This window comes from Pseudophryne corroboree, chromosome 2, assembly GCF_028390025.1.
Source record: "Pseudophryne corroboree isolate aPseCor3 chromosome 2, aPseCor3.hap2, whole genome shotgun sequence".
Taxonomy (NCBI): domain Eukaryota; kingdom Metazoa; phylum Chordata; class Amphibia; order Anura; family Myobatrachidae; genus Pseudophryne; species Pseudophryne corroboree.
Window position 1 is genome coordinate 616,053,098 of NC_086445.1, and position 22,644 is coordinate 616,075,741.

At 46.2% G+C, this 22,644-nt stretch overlaps 1 protein-coding gene across 1 annotated transcript in view; it reads right to left on the reverse strand.

The window, feature by feature from the left end:
• TIMM17A (translocase of inner mitochondrial membrane 17A) overlaps positions 1 to 21,260 on the reverse strand; it is a 39,454-nt gene extending 18,194 nt beyond the window's left edge. The window contains exons 1-3 of the mRNA XM_063954810.1: positions 21,152 to 21,260; positions 16,969 to 17,068; positions 13,197 to 13,260 (exon numbers count right to left, since the gene is read on the reverse strand). Of these exons, the coding sequence (XP_063810880.1) occupies positions 13,197 to 13,260; positions 16,969 to 17,068; positions 21,152 to 21,177 (190 nt within the window). The 5' untranslated portion in view covers positions 21,178 to 21,260. The remainder of the gene's footprint in view (positions 1 to 13,196; positions 13,261 to 16,968; positions 17,069 to 21,151) is intronic.
• Between the last annotated feature and the right edge of the window lie 1,384 nt (positions 21,261 to 22,644).

Sequence of the window (22,644 nt, forward strand, 5' to 3'; positions counted from 1 at the left end):
TGAAACTCTCCTGGCTGAAGCCAGGGCCAGTAGCATGGTTACTTTCCATGTAAGATACTTCAAATCTACAGATTTGAGAGGCTCAAACCAATGAGATTTGAGAAAATCCAAAACTACGTTTAGATCCCACGGTGCCACTGGGGGCACAATCGGGGGCTGTATATGTAGTACACCCTTGACAAAAGTTTGTACTTCAGGCACTGAAGCCAATTCCTTCTGGAAGAAGATTGATAAGGCCGAAATTTGAACTTTAATAGACCCCAATTTGAGGCCCATAGACAATCCTGCCTGCAGGAAATGTAAGAATCGACCCAATTGAAATTCTTCCGTTGGGGCCTTCTTGGCTTCACACCACGCAACATATTTTCTCCAAATGCGGTGATAATGTTGTGCGGTCACTTCCTTCCTAGCCTTAATCAAGGTAGGAATAACTTCCTCTGGAATGCCCTTTTCTTTTAGAATCCGGCGTTCAACCGCCATGCCGTCAAACGCAGTCGCGGTAAGTCTTGGAACATACAAGGTCCCTGCTGAAGCAGATCCCTTCTTAGAGGTAGAGGCTACGGATCCTCCGTGAGCATCTCTTGAAGTTCCGGATACCAAGTTCTTCTTGGCCAATCCGGAGCCACTAGTATTGTTCTTACTCCCCTTTTCCGAATAATTCTCAGTACCTTTGGTATGAGAGGCAGAGGAGGAAACACATACACTGACTGGTACACCCATGGTGTTACCAGAGCGTCCACAGCTATTGCCTGAGGGTCTCTTGACCTGGCGCAATATCTGTCCAGTTTTTTGTTGAGGCGAGACGCCATCATATCCACCTTTGGTTTTTCCCAACGGTTCACAATCATGTGGAAAACTTCCGGATGAAGTCCCCACTCTCCCGGGTGAAGGTCGTGTCTGCTGAGGAAGTCTGCTTCCCAGTTGTCCACTCCCGGGATGAACACTGCTGACAGTGCTATGACATGATTTTCCGCCCAGCGAAGAATCCTTGCAGCTTCTGTCATTGCTCTTCTGCTTCTCGTGCCGCCTTGTCTGTTTACGTGGGCGACTGCCGTGATGTTGTCCGACTGGATCAACACCGGCTGACCCTGAAGCAGCGGTTTTGCCAAGCTTAGAGCATTGTATATCGCTCTTAGCTCCAGTATATTTATGTGAAGAGACGTCTCCAGGTCTGACCATACACCCTGGAAGTTTCTTCCCTGTGTGACTGCTCCCCAGCCCCGTAGGCTGGCATCCGTAGTCACCAGGACCCAGTCCTGTATGCCGAACCTGCGGCCCTCTAACAGATGGGCACTCTGCAACCACCACAGGAGAGACAACCTTGTTCTTGGTGACAGTGTTATCCGCTGATGCATGTGCAGATGCGATCCGGACCATTTGTCCAGCAGATCCCACTGAAATGTTCGTGCATGGAATCTGCCGAATGGAATTGCTTCGTAAGAAGCCACCATCTTTCCCAGGACTCTTGTGCATTGATGTACTGACACAGTTCCTGGTTTTAGGAGGTTCCTGACCAGTTCGGATAACTCCCTTGCTTTCTCCTCCGGGAGAAACACCTTTTTCTGAACCGTGTCCAGAATCATTCCCAGGAACAGCAGACGTGTTGTCGGGGTCAATTGAGATTTTGGAAGATTCAGAATCCACCCGTGTTGCTGAAGCACTACTTGGGTTAGTGCTACACCGACTTCCAGCTGTTCTCTGGACTTTGCCCTTATCAGGAGATCGTCCAAGTAAGGGATAATTAATACGCCTTTTCTTCGTAGAAGAACCATCATTTCGGTCATTACCTTGGTAAAGACCCGAGGGGCCGTGGACAAACCAAACGGCAGCGTTTGAAACTGATAATGACAGTCTTGTATCACGAACCTGAGATACCCTTGGTGTGAGGGGTAAATTGGGACATGCAGATAAGCATCTTTTATGTCCAGGGACACCATGAAGTCCCCTTCTTCCAGATTCGCTATCACTGCTCTGAGTGACTCCATCTTGAACTTGAATTTCTGTATGTACAGGTTCAAGGATTTCAGATTTAGAATAGGTCTTACCGAACCGTCCGGCTTCGGTACCACAAATAGTGTGGAATAATACCCCTTTCCCTGTTGTAGGAGGGGTACCTTGACTATCACCTGCTGAGAATACAGCTTGTGAATGGCTTCCAATACCGTCGTCCTTTCTGAGGGAGACGTTGGTAAAGCAGACTTTAGGAACCGGCGAGGGGGAGACCTTTCGAACTCCAACATGTAACCCTGAGATACTATCTGCAGGATCCACGGGTCCACCTGTGAGCGAGCCCACTGATTGCTGAAAATCTTTAGTCGACCCCCCACCGCTCCTGAGTCCGCTTGTAAAGCCCCAGCGTCATGCTGATGGCTTTGTAGAACCCGGGGCGGGCTTCTGGTCCTGGGCAGGGGCTGCTTGCTGCCCTCTCTTACCCTTTCCTCTGCCTCGCGGCAGATAAGACTGTCCTTTTGCTCGCTTGTTTTTATAGGAGCGAAAGGACTGCGGCTGAAAAGACGGTGTCTTTTTCTGTTGGGAGGGGGTCTGAGGTAAAAAAGTGGATTTGCCGGCAGTTGCCGTGGCCACCAGATCCGATAGACCGACCCCAAATAATTCCTCTCCTTTATATGGCAATACTTCCATATGCCTTTTGGAATCCGCATCACCTGACCACTGTTGCGTCCATAAACTTCTTCTGGCAGATATGGACATCGCACTTACTCTTGATGCTAGAGTACAAATATCCCTCTGAGCATCTCGCATATAAAGAAACGCATCCTTTAATTGCTCTAGAGTCAATAAAATACTGTCCCTATCCAGGGTATCAATATTTTCAGTCAGGGAATCCAACCACACTACCCCAGCACTGCACATCCAGGCTGAGGCTATTGCCGGTCGCAGTATAACACCAGTATGAGTGTATATACTTTTCAGGGTAGTTTCCAGCCTCCTATCCGCTGGATCCTTGAGGGCGGCCGTATCAGGAGACGGCAACGCCACTTGCTTTGATAAACGTGTGAGCGCCTTATCCACCCTAGGGGGTGTTTCCCAGCGCGTCCTAACCTCTGGTGGGAAAGGGTATAATGCCAATAACTTCTTAGAAATTAGCAGTTTTCTATCTGGGTTAACCCACGCTTCATCACACACGTCATTCAATTCCTCTGATTCTGGAAAAGCTACAGGTAGTTTTTTCACCCCCCACATAATACCCCTTTTTGAGGTACCAGCAGTATCAGAGATCTGCAAAGCCTCCTTCATTGCCGTGATCATATAACGTGTGGCCCTGTTGGAAAATACGTTTGTTTCTTCACCGTCGACACTAGATTCATCTGTGTCGGTACCCGTGTCGACTGACTGAGGTAAGGGACGTTTTACAGCCCCTGACGGTGTCTGAGACGCCTGAGCCGGTACTGACTGGTTTTCCGGCCGTCTCATTTCGTCTACTGACTTTTGTAATGTACTAACATTATCACGTAATTCCATAACTAAAGCCATCCATTCCGGTGTCGACTCCCTAGGGGGTGACATCACCATTACCGGCAATTGCTCTGCCTCCACACCAACATCGTCCTCATACATGTCGACACACACGTACCGACACACAGCAGCCACACAGGGAATGCTCTAATCGAAGACAGGACCCCCTTAGCCCTTTGGGGAGACAGAGGGAGAGTTTGCCAGCACACACCAAAAGCGCTATAAATGTATATAAACAACCCTAAAAGGTGTTGTTTTTGTTATAAGCGCTTTTAATATATAAATATCGCCAATTTATGCCCCCCTTCTCTTTGTTACCCTGTTTCTGTAGTGCAGTGCAGGGGAGAGTCCTGGGAGCCTTCCTCACAGCGGAGCTGAGCAGGAAAATGGCGCCGAGTGCTGAGGAGAATAAGCTCCGCCCCCTTTTCGGCGGGCTTTTCTCCCGGGTTTTGAGAAATCTGGCCTGGGTTAAATACATACATATAGCCTTAATGGCTATATGTGATGTATTCTTTGCCACTAAAGGTATTTAATATTGCTGCCCAGGGCGCCCCCAGCAGCGCCCTGCACCCTCCGTGACTGGTCAGTGAGAAGTGTGTAGCAACAATGGCGCACAGCTGCCGTGCTGTGCGCTACCTTCATGAAGACTGAAGAGTCTTCTGCCGCCTGTTTCCGGACCTCCGATCTTCAGCATCTGTAAGGGGGGTCGGCGGCGCGGCTCCGGGACGAACCCCAGGATGACCTGTGTTCCGACTCCCTCTGAAGCTATGTCCAGTAGCCTAAGACTCCAATCCATCCTGCACGCAGGTGAGTTGAAAATCTCTCCCCTAAGTCCCTCGATGCAGTGAGCCTGTTGCCAGCAGGACTCACTGAGATTTAAAACCTAAAAAAACTTTTTCTAAGCAGCTCTTTAGGAGAGCCACCTAGATTGCACCCTGCTCGGACGGGCACAAAAACCTAACTGAGGCTTGGAGGAGGGTCATAGGGGGAGGAGCCAGTACACACCATGTGATCCTAAAAGCTTTCTTTAGATGTGCCCTGTCTCCTGCGGAGCCGCTATTCCCCATGGTCCTGACGGAGTCCCCAGCATCCACTAGGACGTTAGAGAAACTACAGGCAGTTTTTTCTCACCCAACATAATACCCTTTTTAGTGGTACTGGTATTATCAGAAATGTGTAAAAACATTTTCCATAGCCTCAATCATGTAACGTGTGGCCCTACTGGAAGTCACATTCGTCTCTTAATCGTCGACACTGGAGTCAGTATCCGTGTCGGCGTCTGTATCTGCCATCTGCGGTAACGGGCGTTTTAGAGCCCCTGATGGCTTTTGAGACACCTGGACAGGCACAGGCTGAGTCGCCGGCTGTCTCATGTCATCAATCTTTTGTAAAGAGCTGACACTGTCACATAATTCCTTCCATAAGCTCATCCACTCAGGTGTCGACTCCCTAGGGGGTGACATTTCTGTTACAGGCAATTGCTCCGCCTCCACCACATTTTCCTCCTCATACATGTCGACACAACGTACCGACACACAGCACACACACAGGGAATGCTCTGATAGAGGACAGGACCCCACTAGCCCTTTGGGGAGACAGAGGGAGAGTATGCCAGCACACACCAGAGCGCTATATATATATACAGGGATAACCTTATATAAGTGTTTTTCCCCTTATAGCTGCTGTATTATTATACTGCGCCTAATTAGTGCCCCCCTCTCTTTTTTAACCCCTTTCTGTAGTGTAGTAACTGCAGGGGAGAGCCAGGGAGCTTCCCTCCAACGGAGCTGTGAGAGAAAATGGCGCCAGTGTGCTGAGGAGATAGGCTCCGCCCCCTTCTCGGCGGCCTTTTCTCCCGTTTTTCTGTGGAATCTGGCAGGGGTTAAAATTCATCCATATAGCCCTGGGGGCTATATGTGATGTATTTTCGCCAGCCAAGGTGTTTATATTGCTGCTCAGGGCGCCCCCCCCCTAGCGCCCTGCACCCTCAGTGACCGAAGTGTGAAGTGTGCTGAGGAGCAATGGCGCACAGCTGCAGTGCTGTGCGCTACCTTGGTGAAGACAGGATGTCTTCTGCCGCCGATTTTCCGGACCTCTTCTTGCTTCTGGCTCTGTAAGGGGGCCGGCGGCGCGGCTCTGGGACCGGACTCCGAGGCTGGGCCTGTGTTCGGTCCCTCTGGAGCTAATGGTGTCCAGTAGCCTAAGAAGCCCAATCCACTCTGCACGCAGGTGAGTTCGCTTCTTCTCCCCTTAGTCCCTCGATGCAGTGAGCCTGTTGCCAGCAGGTCTCACTGAAAATAAAAAACCTAAAACTAAACTTTCACTAAGAAGCTCAGGAGAGCCCCTAGTGTGCACCCTTCTCGGCCGGGCACAAAAATCTAACTGAGGCTTGGAGGAGGGTCATAGGGGGAGGAGCCAGTGCACACCAGGTAGTCCTAAAGCTTTACTTTTGTGCCCAGTCTCCTGCGGAGCCGCTATCCCCCATGGTCCTTACGGAGTTCCCAGCATCCACTAGGACGTCAGAGAAACTTGGAATGCATGCGCAAACAAAAAGCATTGCTCCACTGACTCAGAAACAGACCCTTTACCATTTTCTGTACACTCTGGAGACTATTGTGCAATAAAATAACAGGAGATCAGTATTTTCTGAGATACTCAAATCCCCATCTGGAACCAAATCCCCATCTGTCTGTCTGTCTGTCTGTCTGATATATAAAACCATGTATGCACAAGATACAAATGGAACAGGGTTACCCAATATCTACAGTGCAATGCAGATATACAGGCATGTACATTGTTTCCTGTGATCCACAAATGGCATTTATCATTTGGTACAGGTCTGTTCCTGATTTGTCCACACTCAGATCAGCATTGGTATGTTTGGATTGTAAATGTAAAACAATTTCCAGTCTTGTGGTTGGATGCACATTATATAATTTTGTGTTCTGCATTTCACACAAAAAAATGTATACAGTTTGCAGTATTGCATGTTCCTTAAAATTGAAAGACATATCCACATTTTATTTATTTTTAATAAACATATTAAAAGCACTGTCTCATTTGTTCTGTTGCTTCTTGTTTAGTTGTGATACATGATATGGGGAAGAGGAACAGAAGGTTATTGGTAATGGGTGCACAATGAGTCATTTCTTTTGGTAAAACTTAATCTAAAAATCAATAAATGCATTATGGGCACTGTAGTAACTACATCAGAGAAGTGTAACAGCACATCTTACTTAGAAATACAATTATGCTGTCTCCTGTATATTAAATTGTGACTACTACCGTAGAGAATAGAGTCTCTTGAAATATAGGAATACTATATCTCTACAACCTGAACATTGAGCTTCCCTCCTATTATCATTTCAATAATGGGAGTCATGAATTATATCCCTTAGGTCTTGGGTCTTCAACCTGTGACCCTCCAGCAGGGCATGCTGTGGAACTACACATCCCAGCATGCCCTGCCTCAATTTTAGCAAGCCTTTATAGTAAAACTGTGGCAGGGCATGCTGGGATGTGTAGTTTCACAGCAGCTGGAGGTCCGCAGGTTGAAAACCCATGCCTTGGGGCAACAATATCCCCAAATAAAACTAATTCTAAGAAGGTGCCATAATTTGCTGATTTGACTCCCATGGAATTTATTAACAAATACACACTGGTAGGATTTTTCCCTCCGCTGGTTCAGAACCTATATTACACTGTCTCGTGGAGAACAACTATACATATATTGTGGATTACATAGATTTCCTACATAGATCAATCTGGTCACAATATAGCACTAAGGGGGACATGTACTAAGCAGTGATAAAAGTGGAGAAATGAGCCAGTGGTGAAGTTGCCCATGTCAACCAATCAGCTGCTCTGTATACTTTTATATTATAAATGTTACTTCAATGCTGATTGGTTGCCATGGGCAACTTCTAAACTGGCTCACTTCTCCACTTTTATCACTGCTTAGTACATCTCCCCCTAAATACTGTAAGGGACTGAATTAGTGAATTTTGCTTTTTTATTAAACCTTTACTTCTTTCTCACATATGTATGTTTATATGTTAATCACTTCTGATTTTTACTAGTGATGTGCACCTGAAATTTTTTCGGGTTTTGTGTTTTGGTTTTGGGTTCGGTTCCGTGGCCGTGTTTTGGGTTCGGACGCGTTTTGGCAAAACCTCACCGAATTTTTTTTGTCGGATTCGGGTGTGTTTTGGATTCGGGTGTTTTTTTCAAAAAACCCTAAAAAACAGCTTAAATCATAGAATTTGGGGGTCATTTTGATCCCATAGTATTATTAACCTCAATAACCATAATTTCCACTCATTTTCAGTCTATTCTGAACACCTCACAATATTATTTTTAGTCCTAAAATTTGCACCGAGGTCGCTGGATGGCTAAGCTAAGCGACCCTAGTGGCCGACACAAACACCTGGCCCATCTAGGAGTGGCACTGCAGTGTCACGCAGGATGGCCCTTCAAAAAAATACTCCCCAAACAGCACATGACACAAAGAAAGAAAGAGGCGCAATGAGGTAGCTGTGTGACTAAGCTAAGCGACCCTAGTGGCCGACACAAACACCTGGCCCATCTAGGAGTGGCACTGCAGTGTCACGCAGGATGGCCCTTCAAAAAAATACTCCCCAAACAGCACATGACGCAAAGAAAAATGAAAGAAAAAAGAGGTGCAAGATGGAATTGTCCTTGGGCCCTCCCACCCACCCTTATGTTGTAAAAATAGGACATGCACACTTTAACGAACCCATCATTTCAGCGACAGGGTCTGCCACACGACTGTGACTGAAATGACTGGTTGGTTTGGGCCCCCACCAAAAAAGAAGCAATCAATCTCTCCTTGCACAAACTGGCTCTACGGAGGCAAGATGTCCACCTCATCATCATCGTCCGATTCATCACCCCTTTCACTGTGTACATCCCCCTCCTCACAGATTATTAATTCATCCCCACTGGAATCCACCATCTCAGGTCCCCGTGTACTTTCTGGAGGCAATTGCTGCTGGTGAATGTCTCCATGGAGGAATTGATTATAATTCATTTTAATGAACATCATCTTCTCCGCATTTTCTGGAAGTAACCTCGTACGCTGATTGCTGACAAGGTGAGCGGCGGCACTAAACACTCTTTCGGAGTACACACTGTAGGGAGGGCAACTTAGGTAGAATAAAGCCAGTTTGTGCAAGGGCCTCCAAATTGCCTCTTTTTCCTGCCAGTATACGTACGGACTGTCTGACGTGCCTACTTGGATGCGGTCACTCATATAATCCTCCACCATTCTTTCAATGGTGAGAGAATCATATGCAGTGACAGTAGACGACATGTCAGTAATCGTTGGCAGGTCCTTCAGTCCGGACCAGATGTCAGCATCAGCAGTCGCTCCAGACTGCCCTGCATCACCGCCAGCGGGTGGGCTCGGAATTCGTAGCCTTTTCCTCGCACCCCCAGTTGCGGGAGAATGTGAAGGAGGAGATGTTGACGGGTCGCGTTCCGCTTGACTTGACAATTTTCTCACCAGCAGGTCTTTGAACCTCTGCAGACTTGTGTCTGCCGTAAAGAGAGATCCAAGGTAGGTTTTAAATCTAGGATCGAGCACGGTGGCCAAAATGTAGTGCTCTGATTTCAACAGATTGACCACACGTGAATCCTGGTTAAGCGAATGAAGGGCTCCATCCACAAGTCCCACATGCCTAGCGGAATCGCTCTGTTTTAGCTCCTCCTTCAATGCCTCCAGCTTCTTCTGCAAAAGCCTGATGAGGGGAATGACCTGACTCAGGCTGGCAGTGTCTGAACTGACTTCACGTGTGGCAAGTTCAAAAGGTTGCAGAACCTTGCACAACGTTGAAATCATTCTCCACTGCGCTTGAGACAGGTGCATTCCACCTCCTTTGCCTATATCGTGGGCAGATGTATAGGCTTGAATGGCCTTTTGCTGCTCCTCCATCCTCTGAAGCATATAGAGGGTTGAATTCCACCTCGTTACCACCTCTTGCTTCAGATGATGGCAGGGCAGGTTCAGGTGTTTTTGGTGGTGCTCCAGTCTTCTGTACGCGGTGCCTGTACGCCGAAAGTGGCCCGCAATTCTTCTGGCCACCGACAGCATCTCTTGCACGCCCCTGTCGTTTTTTAAATAATTCTGCACCACCAAATTCAAGGTATGTGCAAAACATGGGACGTGCTGGAATTTGCCCAGATGTAATGCACGCACAATATTGCCGGCGTTGTCCGATGCCACAAATCCCCAGGAGAGTCTAATTGGGGTAAGCCATTCTGCGATGATCTTCCTCAGTTGCCGTAAGAGGTTTTCAGCTGTGTGCGTATTCTGGAAAGCGGTGATACAAAGCGTAGCCTGCCTAGGAACGAGTTGGCGTTTGCGAGATGCTGCTACTGGTGCCGCCGCTGCTGTTCTTGCAGCGGAAGGCAATACATCTACCCAGTGGGCTGTCACAGTCATGTAGTCCTGAGTCTGCCCTGCTCCACTTGTCCACATGTCCGTGGTTAAGTGGACATTGGGTACAACTGCATTTTTTAGGACACTGGTGAGTCTTTTTCTGACGTCCGTGTACATTCTCGGTATCGCCTGCCTAGAGAAGTGGAACCTAGATGGTATTTGGTAACGGGGGCACACTACCTCAAGCAATTGTCTAGTTCCCCGTGAACTAACGGCGGATACTGGACGCACGTCTAACACCAACATAATTGTCAAGGCCTGAGTTATCCGCTTTGCAACAGGATGACTGCTGTGATATTTCATCTTCCTCGCAAAGGACTGTTGGACAGTCAATTGCTTACTGGAAGTAGTACAAGTGGTCTTCCGACTTCCCCTCTGGGATGACGATCGACTCCCAGCAGCAACAATAGCAGCGCCAGCAGCAGTAGGCGTTACACTCAAGGATGCATTGGAGGAATCCCAGGCAGGAGAGGACTCGTCAGACTTGCCAGTGACATGGCCTGCAGGACTATTGGCTTTCCTGGGTAAGGAGGAAATTGACACTGAGGGAGTTGGTGGTGTGGTTTGCGCGAGCTTGGTTACAAGAGGAAGGGATTTACTAGTCAGTGGACTGCTTCCGCTGTCGCCCAACGTTTTTGAACTTGTCACTGACTTATTATGAATGCGCTGCAGGTGACGTATAAGGGAGGATGTTCCGAGGTGGTTAACGTCCTTACCCCTACTTATTACAGCTTGACACCAGTTGTCCGCATTTCTGTTGAAATAATTCCACACTGAAGAGCTGATTTTTTTTGTATTTTGACCAGGCATGTCAATGGCCATATTCCTCCCACGGACAACAAGTGTCTCCCCGGGTGCCTGACTTAAACAAACCACCTCACCATCAGAATCCTCCTTGTCAATTTCCTCCCCAGCGCCAGCAACACCCATATCCTCATCCTGGTGTACTTCAACACTGACATCTTCAATTTCACTATCAGGAACTGGACTGCGGGTGCTCCTTCCAGCACTTGCAGGGGGCGTGCAAATGGTGGAAGGCGCAAGCTCTTCCCGTCCAGTGTTGGGAAGGTCAGGCATCGCAACCGACACAATTGGACTCTCCTTTGGGATTTGGGATTTCGAAGAACGCACAGTTCTTTGCTGTGCTTTTGCCAGCTTAAGTCTTTTCTTTTTTCTAGCGAGAGGATGAGTGCTTCCATCCTCATGTGAAGCTGAACCACTAACCATGAACAGCCGTTCCTTGCCACTCCGTGTCGTAAATGGCATATTGGCAAGTTTACGCTTCTCCTCAGACGCTTTTAATTTTGATTTTTGGGTCATTTTACTGATCTTTTGTGTTTTGGATTTTACATGCTCTGTACTATGACATTGGGCATCAGCCTTGGCGTTGATAGCATTTCATCGTCTCGGCCATGACTAGTGGCAGCAGCTTCAGCACGAGGTGGAAGTGGATCTTGATCTTTCCCTATTTTTTTAACCTCCACATTTTTGTTCTCCATATTTTAATGCGCACAACTAAAAGCCACCACAGGTATACAATGTAGATGGATGGATAGTATAGTATTATATTACTTATGGACGACGACTGACGACACGGAGGTAGGTACAGCCGTGGCCTACCGTACTGCTATATATATATATAATATACTGTATAATATAATAACGGACCTGGTGGACACTGTCAGCAGACTGCTAAACTAGTATGAAGAAAAAAAAAGCCACCACAGGTATACAATGTAGATGGATGGATAGTATGGTATTATATTACTTATGGACGACGAGTGCACTGACGACACAGAGGTAGGTACAGCCGTGGCCTACCGTACTGCTATCTATATATATATATATATATATATATATATATATTATACTGTATAATAATAACGGACCTGGTGGACACTGTCAGCAGACTGCTAAACTAGTATGAAGAAGAAAAAAGCCACCACAGGAGTGTTTTTCAGGCAGACAAACGTATACTGGACTGGTGGTCACTGTCAGCAAAACTGTGCACTGTACTCCTGCTATAACTGCTCCCCAGTCCCCACAATTAGGCAGTGTGAGCAGTGCACTCAGCACAGATATATGCAGCAGTGCAGCACACTGAGTGAGCACAGATATGGTGGAGCGTTTTTTTCAGGCAGAGAAACAAAGGATTAAACTCACTGGTGGTATAAGCAAAACCCTGCACTGTACTCCAACAGCTGCTCCCCGTCCCCAATCCTCCCCACAATTATAAGTCACTCAGTCTCTTTACTCTTTTCTTCTACTATAACGGAGAGGACGCCAGCCACGTCCTCTCCCTATCAATCTCAATGCACGTGTGAAAATGGCGGCGACGCGCGGCTCCTTATATAGAATCCGAATCTCGCGAGAATCCGACAGCGGGATGACGACGTTCGGGCGCGCTCGGGTTAACCGAGCAAGGCGGGAGGATCCGAGTCGCTCGGACCCGTGAAAAAAAAGGTGAAGTTCGGGCGGGTTCGGATCCCGAGGATCCGAACCCGCTCATCACTAATTTTTACCCTCTATATTTCACTGTGACTTTGCCCACAAATTTGAATACTTTTTTTTATAAAGCTGCAATAAAAGCTACGTTTTACAAAAAGAAATGACTCATTGTGCACCCATTAGCAATAACCTTCTGTTTCTCTTCCCTATATCATAGTTCAACTTGGTTGAATCAGGGTTGCACCCCCATAATCAAATTCTGTGATTAAAAAATAAACATGTGATTTCTTCTTTCAATTGTGATAAATCATCACTAATCCCGGTAGTGTGCAGATATACTGCACCTTTCTCCTTTTGTGACTTAGTTGTGATACAGTCCTCTGTGACAGCTGCAAGTGGATGGGATATCAGCCATAGGTGCTCATAAGGTTTTCTAGTTTGCGTTGAGTAGATTTAATGTTGCATTTCAACATGCATTTAACTCAACATGCAAGCACTGAATGTCAGTAAGCAGTGGCACATACTCTGTAATATTATATTCAACATGACATCAAGTCTGTTAGGGTTATATATCACAATCTGAAACTAGAGGTCCCGGCACTGGAGATGGAACAATTATCACCTTTCTGTCACAGTGCAGGAAAAGGGTAGACCACAAAAAAACAAAAGGGAAACTTATTCCAGTGACCATGGCAAATTTTCTAATAACTTGGCAAGTAAAATTAGCCCATCCCTGATGGATTTTTAAGTTGAAATATAAGGGGGAAAAAATTAAAATATAAAAACCTCCACAGGAAATTATTATTAGTATTACCTCCCAGCTGTGGAGCCCGGGTGCGTATAGCAACAAAGCTGCCCTTCATTCGGTGCTTCATACCCTACAACAAAAAATAATTAGTAGTTAAAACTCTGTAATCAACCATTGTAAGCAAGCATGGTAGATTGTATACAGCCATAGGCGCTAGAACAGGGAGGGCTCTCCCCCCCCAAAAAAATATATTTGAGATGCACCAGTCAAAGTACTGGATCACAGGGTGCAATGCGGCCACCAACTACAATTAATACGGGCAGTGTCAGGATGGAGATAATCCTCTTTTCCGGCTGCTCCACTTCCTCTCTCCCCACAGTCCTTCTCCGCCTGCCTCCAGGGCACTACTTCCCCCCTGCACCCAGCTCCTACAGTGTGTGGCTAGTGACTGTGGGCTGGCCTCTCCTCTGGGACCAGCCCTGTGCCCTTCTCACCTTCCACTTCGTATGTTCCTCACCTCTCCCCCCAGCTCCTCCCATCCTCGTCCCTCACGGTATACCCTGACCTCTAGCCAATTCCAACCGGGTTCAGCTGAAAATGTACCCTGTAAAGTCTCATTACTTTCCATGCACAGCCTCAGCCAGGGTTGGAGCTATGAGTGGAGCCTGTTTCTTTGTCTTCTACATAGAGTCACTCACATGTTACAGTCATGTGTTAGGGGCCTATTTATTATAAACATGTTGTGGTAAATTAACCGAAAAATTGTGATGCCCTTAAAATGTAAGTATTCCCTGAAATTATTACAGAGATTCTGCTTCCCATTAAAATAGCCATGGCATTAGCCATTGTAGTCTATGTGCTACATATGGCACAATTTACAGGGAGAGGAATTGTCCGGTTCCCTCCCCAGTAACAGCCCTAGTGTATGCCCCGTCTACTGACCACCCATGCCCAGTAGGTCCGCAGCATAAAGTAAAGTGATCCCCAATGCAATCATTTTAGCTTACACATTACTGGGATGAACGCCTGTCAGGAGAGCTTGTCCCTGATTGTGATTTTAAATGCAACTGGGTGAAAATGAATTTCTTATTGCCGAATAGTATCAGTAAGAAATTCTACTTATTGAGTCTAACCTCAATAAATAGTAAATGAACTCTTTAATGATGTATGTTTCTTCCTATACATTATTACCTGCATTCCTCATAGCGTCCTATATGCTATTTTTTACCTAAATGTGTGCATATGTGTTTGTATGTATAGATAGATAGATAGATAGATAGATAGATAGATAGATAGATAGATAGATAGATAGATAGATAGATAGAGTTCACAAGAAGCTGTTTAAGCCCCTGCCCGATATTTAGAGGGCAAAATACGCCCTGCCCCTTTAGCAGCGTCCTAATAAAACAGCCAGCCCGGTGCAGTGCTGCTACAATGTGAATAGATAAAGATAAAGAGAGAGCTGGGGGGAAGCCCAGCCCCCATAAAAGATGCTGATGTCTGGGACACGCCTCCATTAGGAACTTTAAGAGGGCTGCACTGCCCCCAACAGCGAAACCGGCAGGGCCACACCACCCTCCCCGGCCGGCCCCCAGCACTTCTGTGCCCTGCCCGCATCCAAGCGGGATGGATGGATGGATAGACAGACAGATATAGATAGTGTGGCGGGTAAGTCCAGCTGCCCTTGAGAGGGCTACATTCAGCGATTTAGGGGTTCTAAAATTAAATTATATCTTCTAAACCCCCCACCCCCAACCAAAAAGGTTGTGACACCCCTGACTACAGTATTATGGTATACATTTGGCAGCACTAGACAGCTACAATCTAGAACAGAAGCTAATTCATTTGCTTCCTTCGGCTTAGGGGTTGCCTTACTGGAAAGATAACTTCCATCAGCATTCACCACACTGCATTGCTCTGAATGCAGAAATGATAGGGCTAGGATCAACAAGCAGGAATCCAACAGTGGACACAAGCTGCCACTGAAAGATAGGGCCAAAGGATGACCATGTACACAGCTGCCAACTTAACCATGATCCCTATGAACATTACAATGAGATATAGTAATTTATATATAATATTTATGCAAGCCAGTATAAATAAGGGGGTTATAAAGGGACTGTGATACTTAGGGGCACATTTTTTATAGTTTGATGCATTTGCATTTTTATTTAGGAAATAATACTAGCAAAGAAAAAAGGGCAATGGTGTGTATACATCAGTCAGAAACAGCTAGGTAGTGCTACTGATAGTAGTAATCACATATATTTGCACCAGCCCTTCCGCACCCACAATAGAAACACCTCCTGATAGGAGTATCTGCATGATGGGATCTAATTCAGTCACCCTTATGTAAGAACATCACTACTGCACATGGGGCCTAATTCAGACCTGATCGCAGCAGCAAATTTGATAGCAAATGGGCAAAACCGTGTGCACTGCAGGTGTGGCAGATAAAACATTTGCAGAGTTAGATTTGGGTGGGTTATTTTGTTTCTGTGCAAGGTAAATACTGGCTGCTTTATTTTTACACTGCAATTTAGATTTCAGTTTGAACCCAAATCTAACTCTATCTGCACGTTATATCTGCCCCTTTGCTGCTGCCATAAGGTCTGAATTAGGCCCATGGCCCACACATACCTGCACTTTGCTTCCTCTGTTGTCAATGCTTAAGTGGATACAAATCAATGATATGCCAAAAACATATACAGCTGTATACAATCATAGGGGGTAATTCCAAGTTGATCGCAGCAGGATTTTTGATAGCACCTGGGCAAAACTATGTGCACTGCAGGGGAGGCAGGTATAACATGTGCAGAAAGAGTTAGATTTGGGTGGGTTATATTGTTTCTGTGCAGGGTAAATACTGGCTGCTTTATTTTTACACTGCAAATTAGATTGCAGATTGAACACACCCTACCCAAATCTAACTCTCTCTGCACATGTTATATCTGCCTCCCCTGCAGTGCACATGGTTTTGCCCAGTTGCTATCAAAAATCTTGCTGCGATCAACTTGGAATTACCCCCATACTTCTGATGCCTCTGCTCAGTACAAAATGTGCTTATCTTATGCAGAAAAGAAAAATGAAGACGTATATCCAAATCTAAACAAGATTAGCCCTAAAGGCCCATATTCACGGGCCGATGTGGGAGAGGTGTGCTGAGCGAACCGCTCAACACACATCTCTCCCGCTGCTCAGCACAGCGCAATGTGTGCTGAGCGTGCGGGGGGAGGAGCTCATTTCACCCGCTGGGTGAAATGAGCGACCTGCTAGATTGGCCTGCATGCAGGCCAATCTAGCGATAGCGATGCGCGAGGCTGCGCATCGCTATCGCTGTGTAGGTTACACACGGAGCGATCATGCTTAAAATCTAAGCAATCTAGTCAGATTGCTTAGATTATCACTCCGTGAGTACCCCCCCCCCCCCCCCCTTTAGTGGGCATGATTATATACAGTACAATCTACTTTTACTTCCATGATTTAACCCATTTCACATTAAACAGTAAGGGAAGAAACTGCACAGAAAGTAAGAAATTGGGTCATATGACAAACCAGATGTGATGCTATGTAAAATAGATTGGAATTTGTAGGCCAAAGCGTCAATTTAAAATAGATTTTAGGAAAATTCTGCACTCCACATTTTACATATTTTTATGTATTAAGATTTTTTTTCTACCTCCCTAGCTTTTAGGTCAGGCACTCATAATCATAGTATTTTAATTAACATTTTTGACAATTTGTATGTATAAACCTGTAAATTGGTTTGGAACCCCTGTTGACTTGACGATCTACCCCACTTTTATGTGTGAATGCAAATCCACACCATTATACTTACTTGAGGGGAGTTTCTAAAGCCCTTGATGGCCTGAAAAATGCCCCCTCCGATGATACCCATAGTGAAGGCTCCACCACAGTCATCTACAATCCTCCAGGGACTGGAAAGAGAGAAAATCTATTCAACATACTTATATATGGACATACAGCATCATTCAGGAAACTCGGGCTCATAACTTTCATTGGAAATGCTCAAACAAGATGAAATAAAAAGGCTCCCAGGCAAACATTTCTCTAATGCAGGGGTGGGGAACCTTTGGCTCGCCACCTGTTGAACTACACATACCAGCATGCCTTGCTACAGTTTTGCTATTTGGCCATGCTAAAACTGTTGCAGGGCATGCTGGGATGTGTAGTTCAACAACAGCTGAAGGTCCGAAGGATCCCCATCCCTGCTCTAATGGGTCGTTATACAGTTTTAATCATACATTTAAAAAAAAATGTTTTAAACACAGAATATGGCACATAGAGAAAACATAACATTCTTACGACAAATACATTTTAGGATATTTATAATAGTTTAATATACCTGAACTACAAGCCTTGGCACCCAAATATGTAATTAATATCAAACTTACTACATACTCTACTGCAGAATTAGTTATACCATTAACAGCCATTTCCCAATATCACTATCTAATGGCTTCTGTATACTAATTAATATCCAAGATTAGCTTTAACCCCCTTCGGTGGTATGCACAGAAATCTTCCAGGCTAGCCAGCGCTGGCTACCCTGGAAGATTTCCGTGCATACTACCTCCTGATTCCCTGGGGAGAGCCTGCAGCACGCCTGGGAATCAGCATACTCCCTTATGGAGTTTAGCCTGCCCCCCGGACTCCAATTGGCCGGTGGGCGGGCTTAGATGTAAAATGGCTTATGCTGATTCCCGGGCTCCGCAAAGCAGCTGGGAATCAGCGCTGGGGCTGGCGATCCCCGCAAGGGTGTGTTTTTAAATTAAAAACTCACCACTGAAGGGGTTAATGCCTGTTTTGGTGTGATTCAACTGTGGCGCGTGCCCCCCTGTTGGGAGTCTATACAAATGGGCGCCTATCAGAGCTATTTAATTGTTTCTCCGAGAGACGCCTATTAGTAGCTAACATGCCTGACAGGTGCAGATCTAGCTCCGCAAAGTCGCTAAACAGTCTAAAGTGCTTGTAGTGGTTACGCTAGGCTGTTTTAGCAGGGCGACGCGCCCTGCCCGATTTTTTAAGGGAAAAATCCGGCCCGCTCTTTCTGCAGCGCCCTGCTAAAACAGCCTGCCCGCTCACTGCTCTCCCAGCGTGTAAAGATGTCGTGCGCATGTGCACGCCATTCATTCACGCTAGGGGAGAAACCTTGGGGGAATCCCAGCACACACGCCCCCTACAGTAACGACTGTGGGCCGCACCACCCACTTAAATGACGTTTTATGGCCACACCTCCTTTCGCACAAATATGCACCCCCGGGGTCCGGCGACCTGCCTATTATTATTTCTAGAGTGAACATAATTCGGCATCTACCTACTGCATATCTATCTCTATGTATGTAAATCTATCTAGATAGATCTAGAGACTGACTCATTACAAGTCGCCTGATGCCAGAGCGAGAAGAGGAACAGAGGTTCAGCTACGGCGGCAGGGTAGTAGGATGAGGGCGGGGGACTCGGGAGCTGCAGCAGTGCACTGTAATTGGTGGCGGCACCGCTGCAGCTGTTCCTCTAGCTCCATGTTGGCTGACCGCTGTAAATGCTGGGAAGAGGGAGGGGCAGACGGGAGCAGCCAGCAGATGCAGGGAGGAGCCTGAGCCAGTGAAGAGAGAGCCAGAAATACCCCTTTTCCACTAACTTTTTAAAACATGGGTAAATGCGCGGGGGCGCGCATTTACCCGTGTTTTTTCCTAGTGGAAAAGGGTCCCCCGGCAAATTCCCAGATCAACTGATCCGGGAATCCTACCCGGGTAGCTAGCCGGGTTGAACACGTGTTCAACCCGGCAAGCTGTCTAGTGTGAACAGGAGCCTTGTCGAGGCGACACGGCTGCCGTTCACAGTGAATGGGAGGGCGGCGCTGGGAGATAATGTGATCTCCCAGCGCCGCCCCTGCCGGGTTGGTAAGCGCTGTCTGAAGGGGGCTGTAGCACGGGTCGCAGCCGTGTCAGGCAACACGGCTGCGACCCGTGCTACAGTGGTGGAAAAGGGGGATTAGTAACAATATGTAACTCTCATGTCACACTTATCTATCTGCTGTATGTCTATCTCTATCTACCTACCTAATGTATATCTATAGCTATCTACCTACCTACTGCATATCTATCTTATGTAATGTAAATCCGACTATATCTATTTAGCTATCTACTGTACATCTTTATCTATATCTGTCTGGGATCCGGTCTGAAGGTCGACAGTGTCTAGGTCGACAATGTTTAGGTCGACAGTCACTAGGTCGACATGGATGGAAGGTCGACAGGGTTTCTAGGTCGACATGTGCTAGGTCGACAGGTCGACATGAGTTTTTCACATTTTTTTTGAATTTTTTCATACTTAACGATCCACGTGGACTACGATTGGAACGGTAAAGTGTGCCGAGCGAAGCGGTAGCGGAGCGAAGGCACCATGACCGAAGCATGGCGAGCGAAGCGAGCCATGCGAGGGGACGCGGTGCACTAATTTGGGATCCCGGTCACTCTACGAAGAAAACGACACCAACACAAAAAAAAATCCTCCTGTCGACCTAGCACATGTCGACCTAGAAACCCTGTCGACCTTCCATCCATGTCGACCTAGTGACTGTCGACCTATAGTGGTCGACCTAAACATTGTCGACCTAGACACTGTCGATTTGATGAACCACACCCATCTGTCTATATACACTGTAAATATATATAATTTATATATTTATTACACACACACACATACATACAGACATATGTATGTGCGCATATAATATTTATTAATAAACTATATAGGAAATCACAAGTGGTCCGCTACACACACACATTTTATATTATATATATATATGTATATACACACACACACACACACACACATATATACACCCATCACAATGTCGGCACTCAGATGAATAAAGAAAATCAGAACAAAGCGATTGATATCAAAGTTTCGATGTTTTAATACCTCGTCGTCAAGATATAAAAATTGCAAACACTGATCTCACAAAATGATACATAATGACATCCCAAAAAATCCATAATAATCATCCATCCATAATAATAATAATAAATAATAATACATTGTTATAATTATATAGATAATGCCTAAAAAACATGCAGCATATCATAGAAACATCTATTATACTGTATCATCATTACATATTCTTATTATAGATGTTACTAGGTATTCTTTGGACGTCATTATTTATCATTTTGCAATATTGTATTTTTGTTTATTTTGATAGATTATTGTATGTTTTATATATGTATTGTTTGTTGTATTGTAGCCACGGCTACTGACAGGTGATGACGGCATCTGTGAGCATCATCGCACTTGGCTCAGAAGCTGGAGGCTTCTAGTTTTATTTATTAGAGTACGCCATTGTTCTGTTAGTATTGGACCCACCACAGGGGAGTTGGGGGGCAAAGCATTTTGTTGCACCTGGGCCCACCACTCACTAGTTCCACCATTGCCCAGAGAAGCACTCAGAAAGAAATGCATGCCCTTATTTATAAATTAGTGATAAATTTCACCAGCCAATCCGCTCCTATCATTTTGCGAACAAACTGTCTAGAGCTGATTGGCTGGTTCAATTTATCACTCACAGTGAAATTTATCACTCATTGATAAATAAGGGCAACAATATATAAAATACATTTGTAGATGTTTAAGAAGTGGAGGAATAACTAGTAGTTCTAATGCTTATATAAATAACACAGACTGGCAGTGGAACCAGAGCATGACAGGTGCACTATCTGTATCTGCTGTTCACGTTTCCATGGGAAAAAGCTTTAAACCTGGCAACTATGTATGTACCGAATGACATGTAACAAAGACATGTATCGCCATCAGCCTGACATCCCCCACAAGCAGCACATTACCGGCGAGCCCTAGGACTGCACCAATGGTGACACTGCGGAGTCACCCCTAGATCACGGTCACTGTCTGTGCCCATGTAAAAAGCTTTGCCCACTTTCCCCTACCGCTGGCAGAAGGAATTGGCCGGGGGTCACATGGCAGGAGGGAACCTCGCTTACCAGGGTTCCCGGGTGTACTCCTCCATGATACCGGCGAAGGTCGAAAAGAGGAGATCCAGGAAGAGAACAAAGCACGTGACTAGCAAGCAACGTCGTTCATTCGCTGTTGAGCTCTCTGACGTCGGCTCATTGTACCATAGAGACTTGTAATGTCGTGACGAGTGTCTCTTTTACAAAACATGTTGCCATGACCGAGCTATGTCGCCAAGTTCGTGGTGGGCATGATGTAACATTGTTGCGAGAGGTGTAATTGTCAGTGTATCGTTATTGCTCTGTGTATTGGAGTTTTTCTAGCTGTAGTCATCAGGGTGTATTTTTCATCACTGCATTGATCCCACTTTAGTTTCCAACTACACTATACCACTGTATTTATTTTTATTCTATTCTGAATTATTGACTTATGATACAAATAGAGCGCCAGCGCAGCCTTCCTTGCAATGCCAAGCCCCCGCCTGATAAAATGTGATGCGGATGACACAGAAGGCCCATCGCGGGCAGCAGCGGATCATAGAAGCTGTCAGGAGGAATCTATTTACGCAAGACTAGGAATAAACATGTCAGTCTGTTATTAACCAGTTTGTCTTATCACTGTTGATTCCAATTGTAAAGCGCAACGGAATATCATTACTCCCAACTGTCCCGATTTCAGCAGGACAGTCCCGCTATTCGGACACTGTCCCGCTGTCCATCCCGCGGATCGCAGTGTCCCGTGGGCGGGGGGGGGGGGGGGGCAGTTGGGGGAGGCTTTGATCACCCGCTGCTCTGCAAAGCAGCCGGTGATCACTGAATAGATGCCGTGCGCACGCGCATGGCATCTATTCAATGCTGGGAGAGGAGCAGGTGGCTGCCCAGCTGCTCAGGGAGCGCTGGGCACGCCCCCAATATGCCGACAACGGGTCTGTGGTGCTCAACCTCGCCCACTTGGCAGAGGCAACGCTCATCCCACACTGTCACACCCCTTTTCGGGTTGCGCGGGGGTGCCTCTTGCTTCCTAGTAAAAGTTGGGAGGTATGGAATATGCTGCGCTCAGGGGTGGAGTTATGGGTGAGGGTGCCCCTAGGCACAACAGTAACGCCTCCCCCTGTGCCTGTCTACTTTTATTATTTTTATTGATTGGTTATAAGCTCTCATTTGATGATAGCCAATTTAATAGAATAATAAAAAAGATACTATGACATTTATTTTTTTCAATTATGAATACATATTACCTAAGTAGAACAGCTTGCAGGGGCAATATGTGCATGTCTTACCTGTTTGCACTCCATTCAGGATGGTATATGGTACAGTACAGTGGAAATATTTTGCAGTGCTGGTACTTTTTGAGCTGACAGTACCAACACAAGCATCCAAGTACCGCCCCCAAACAAGTGCCACCCCTAGGCACGTGCCTAATGGGAAATTCGCCCCTGGCTGCGCTATATAAGAAACTGTAAATAAATAAATAAACATCGGAAGCCTACCACTGGGCTTCCACCATCAAATCTATTGATGCG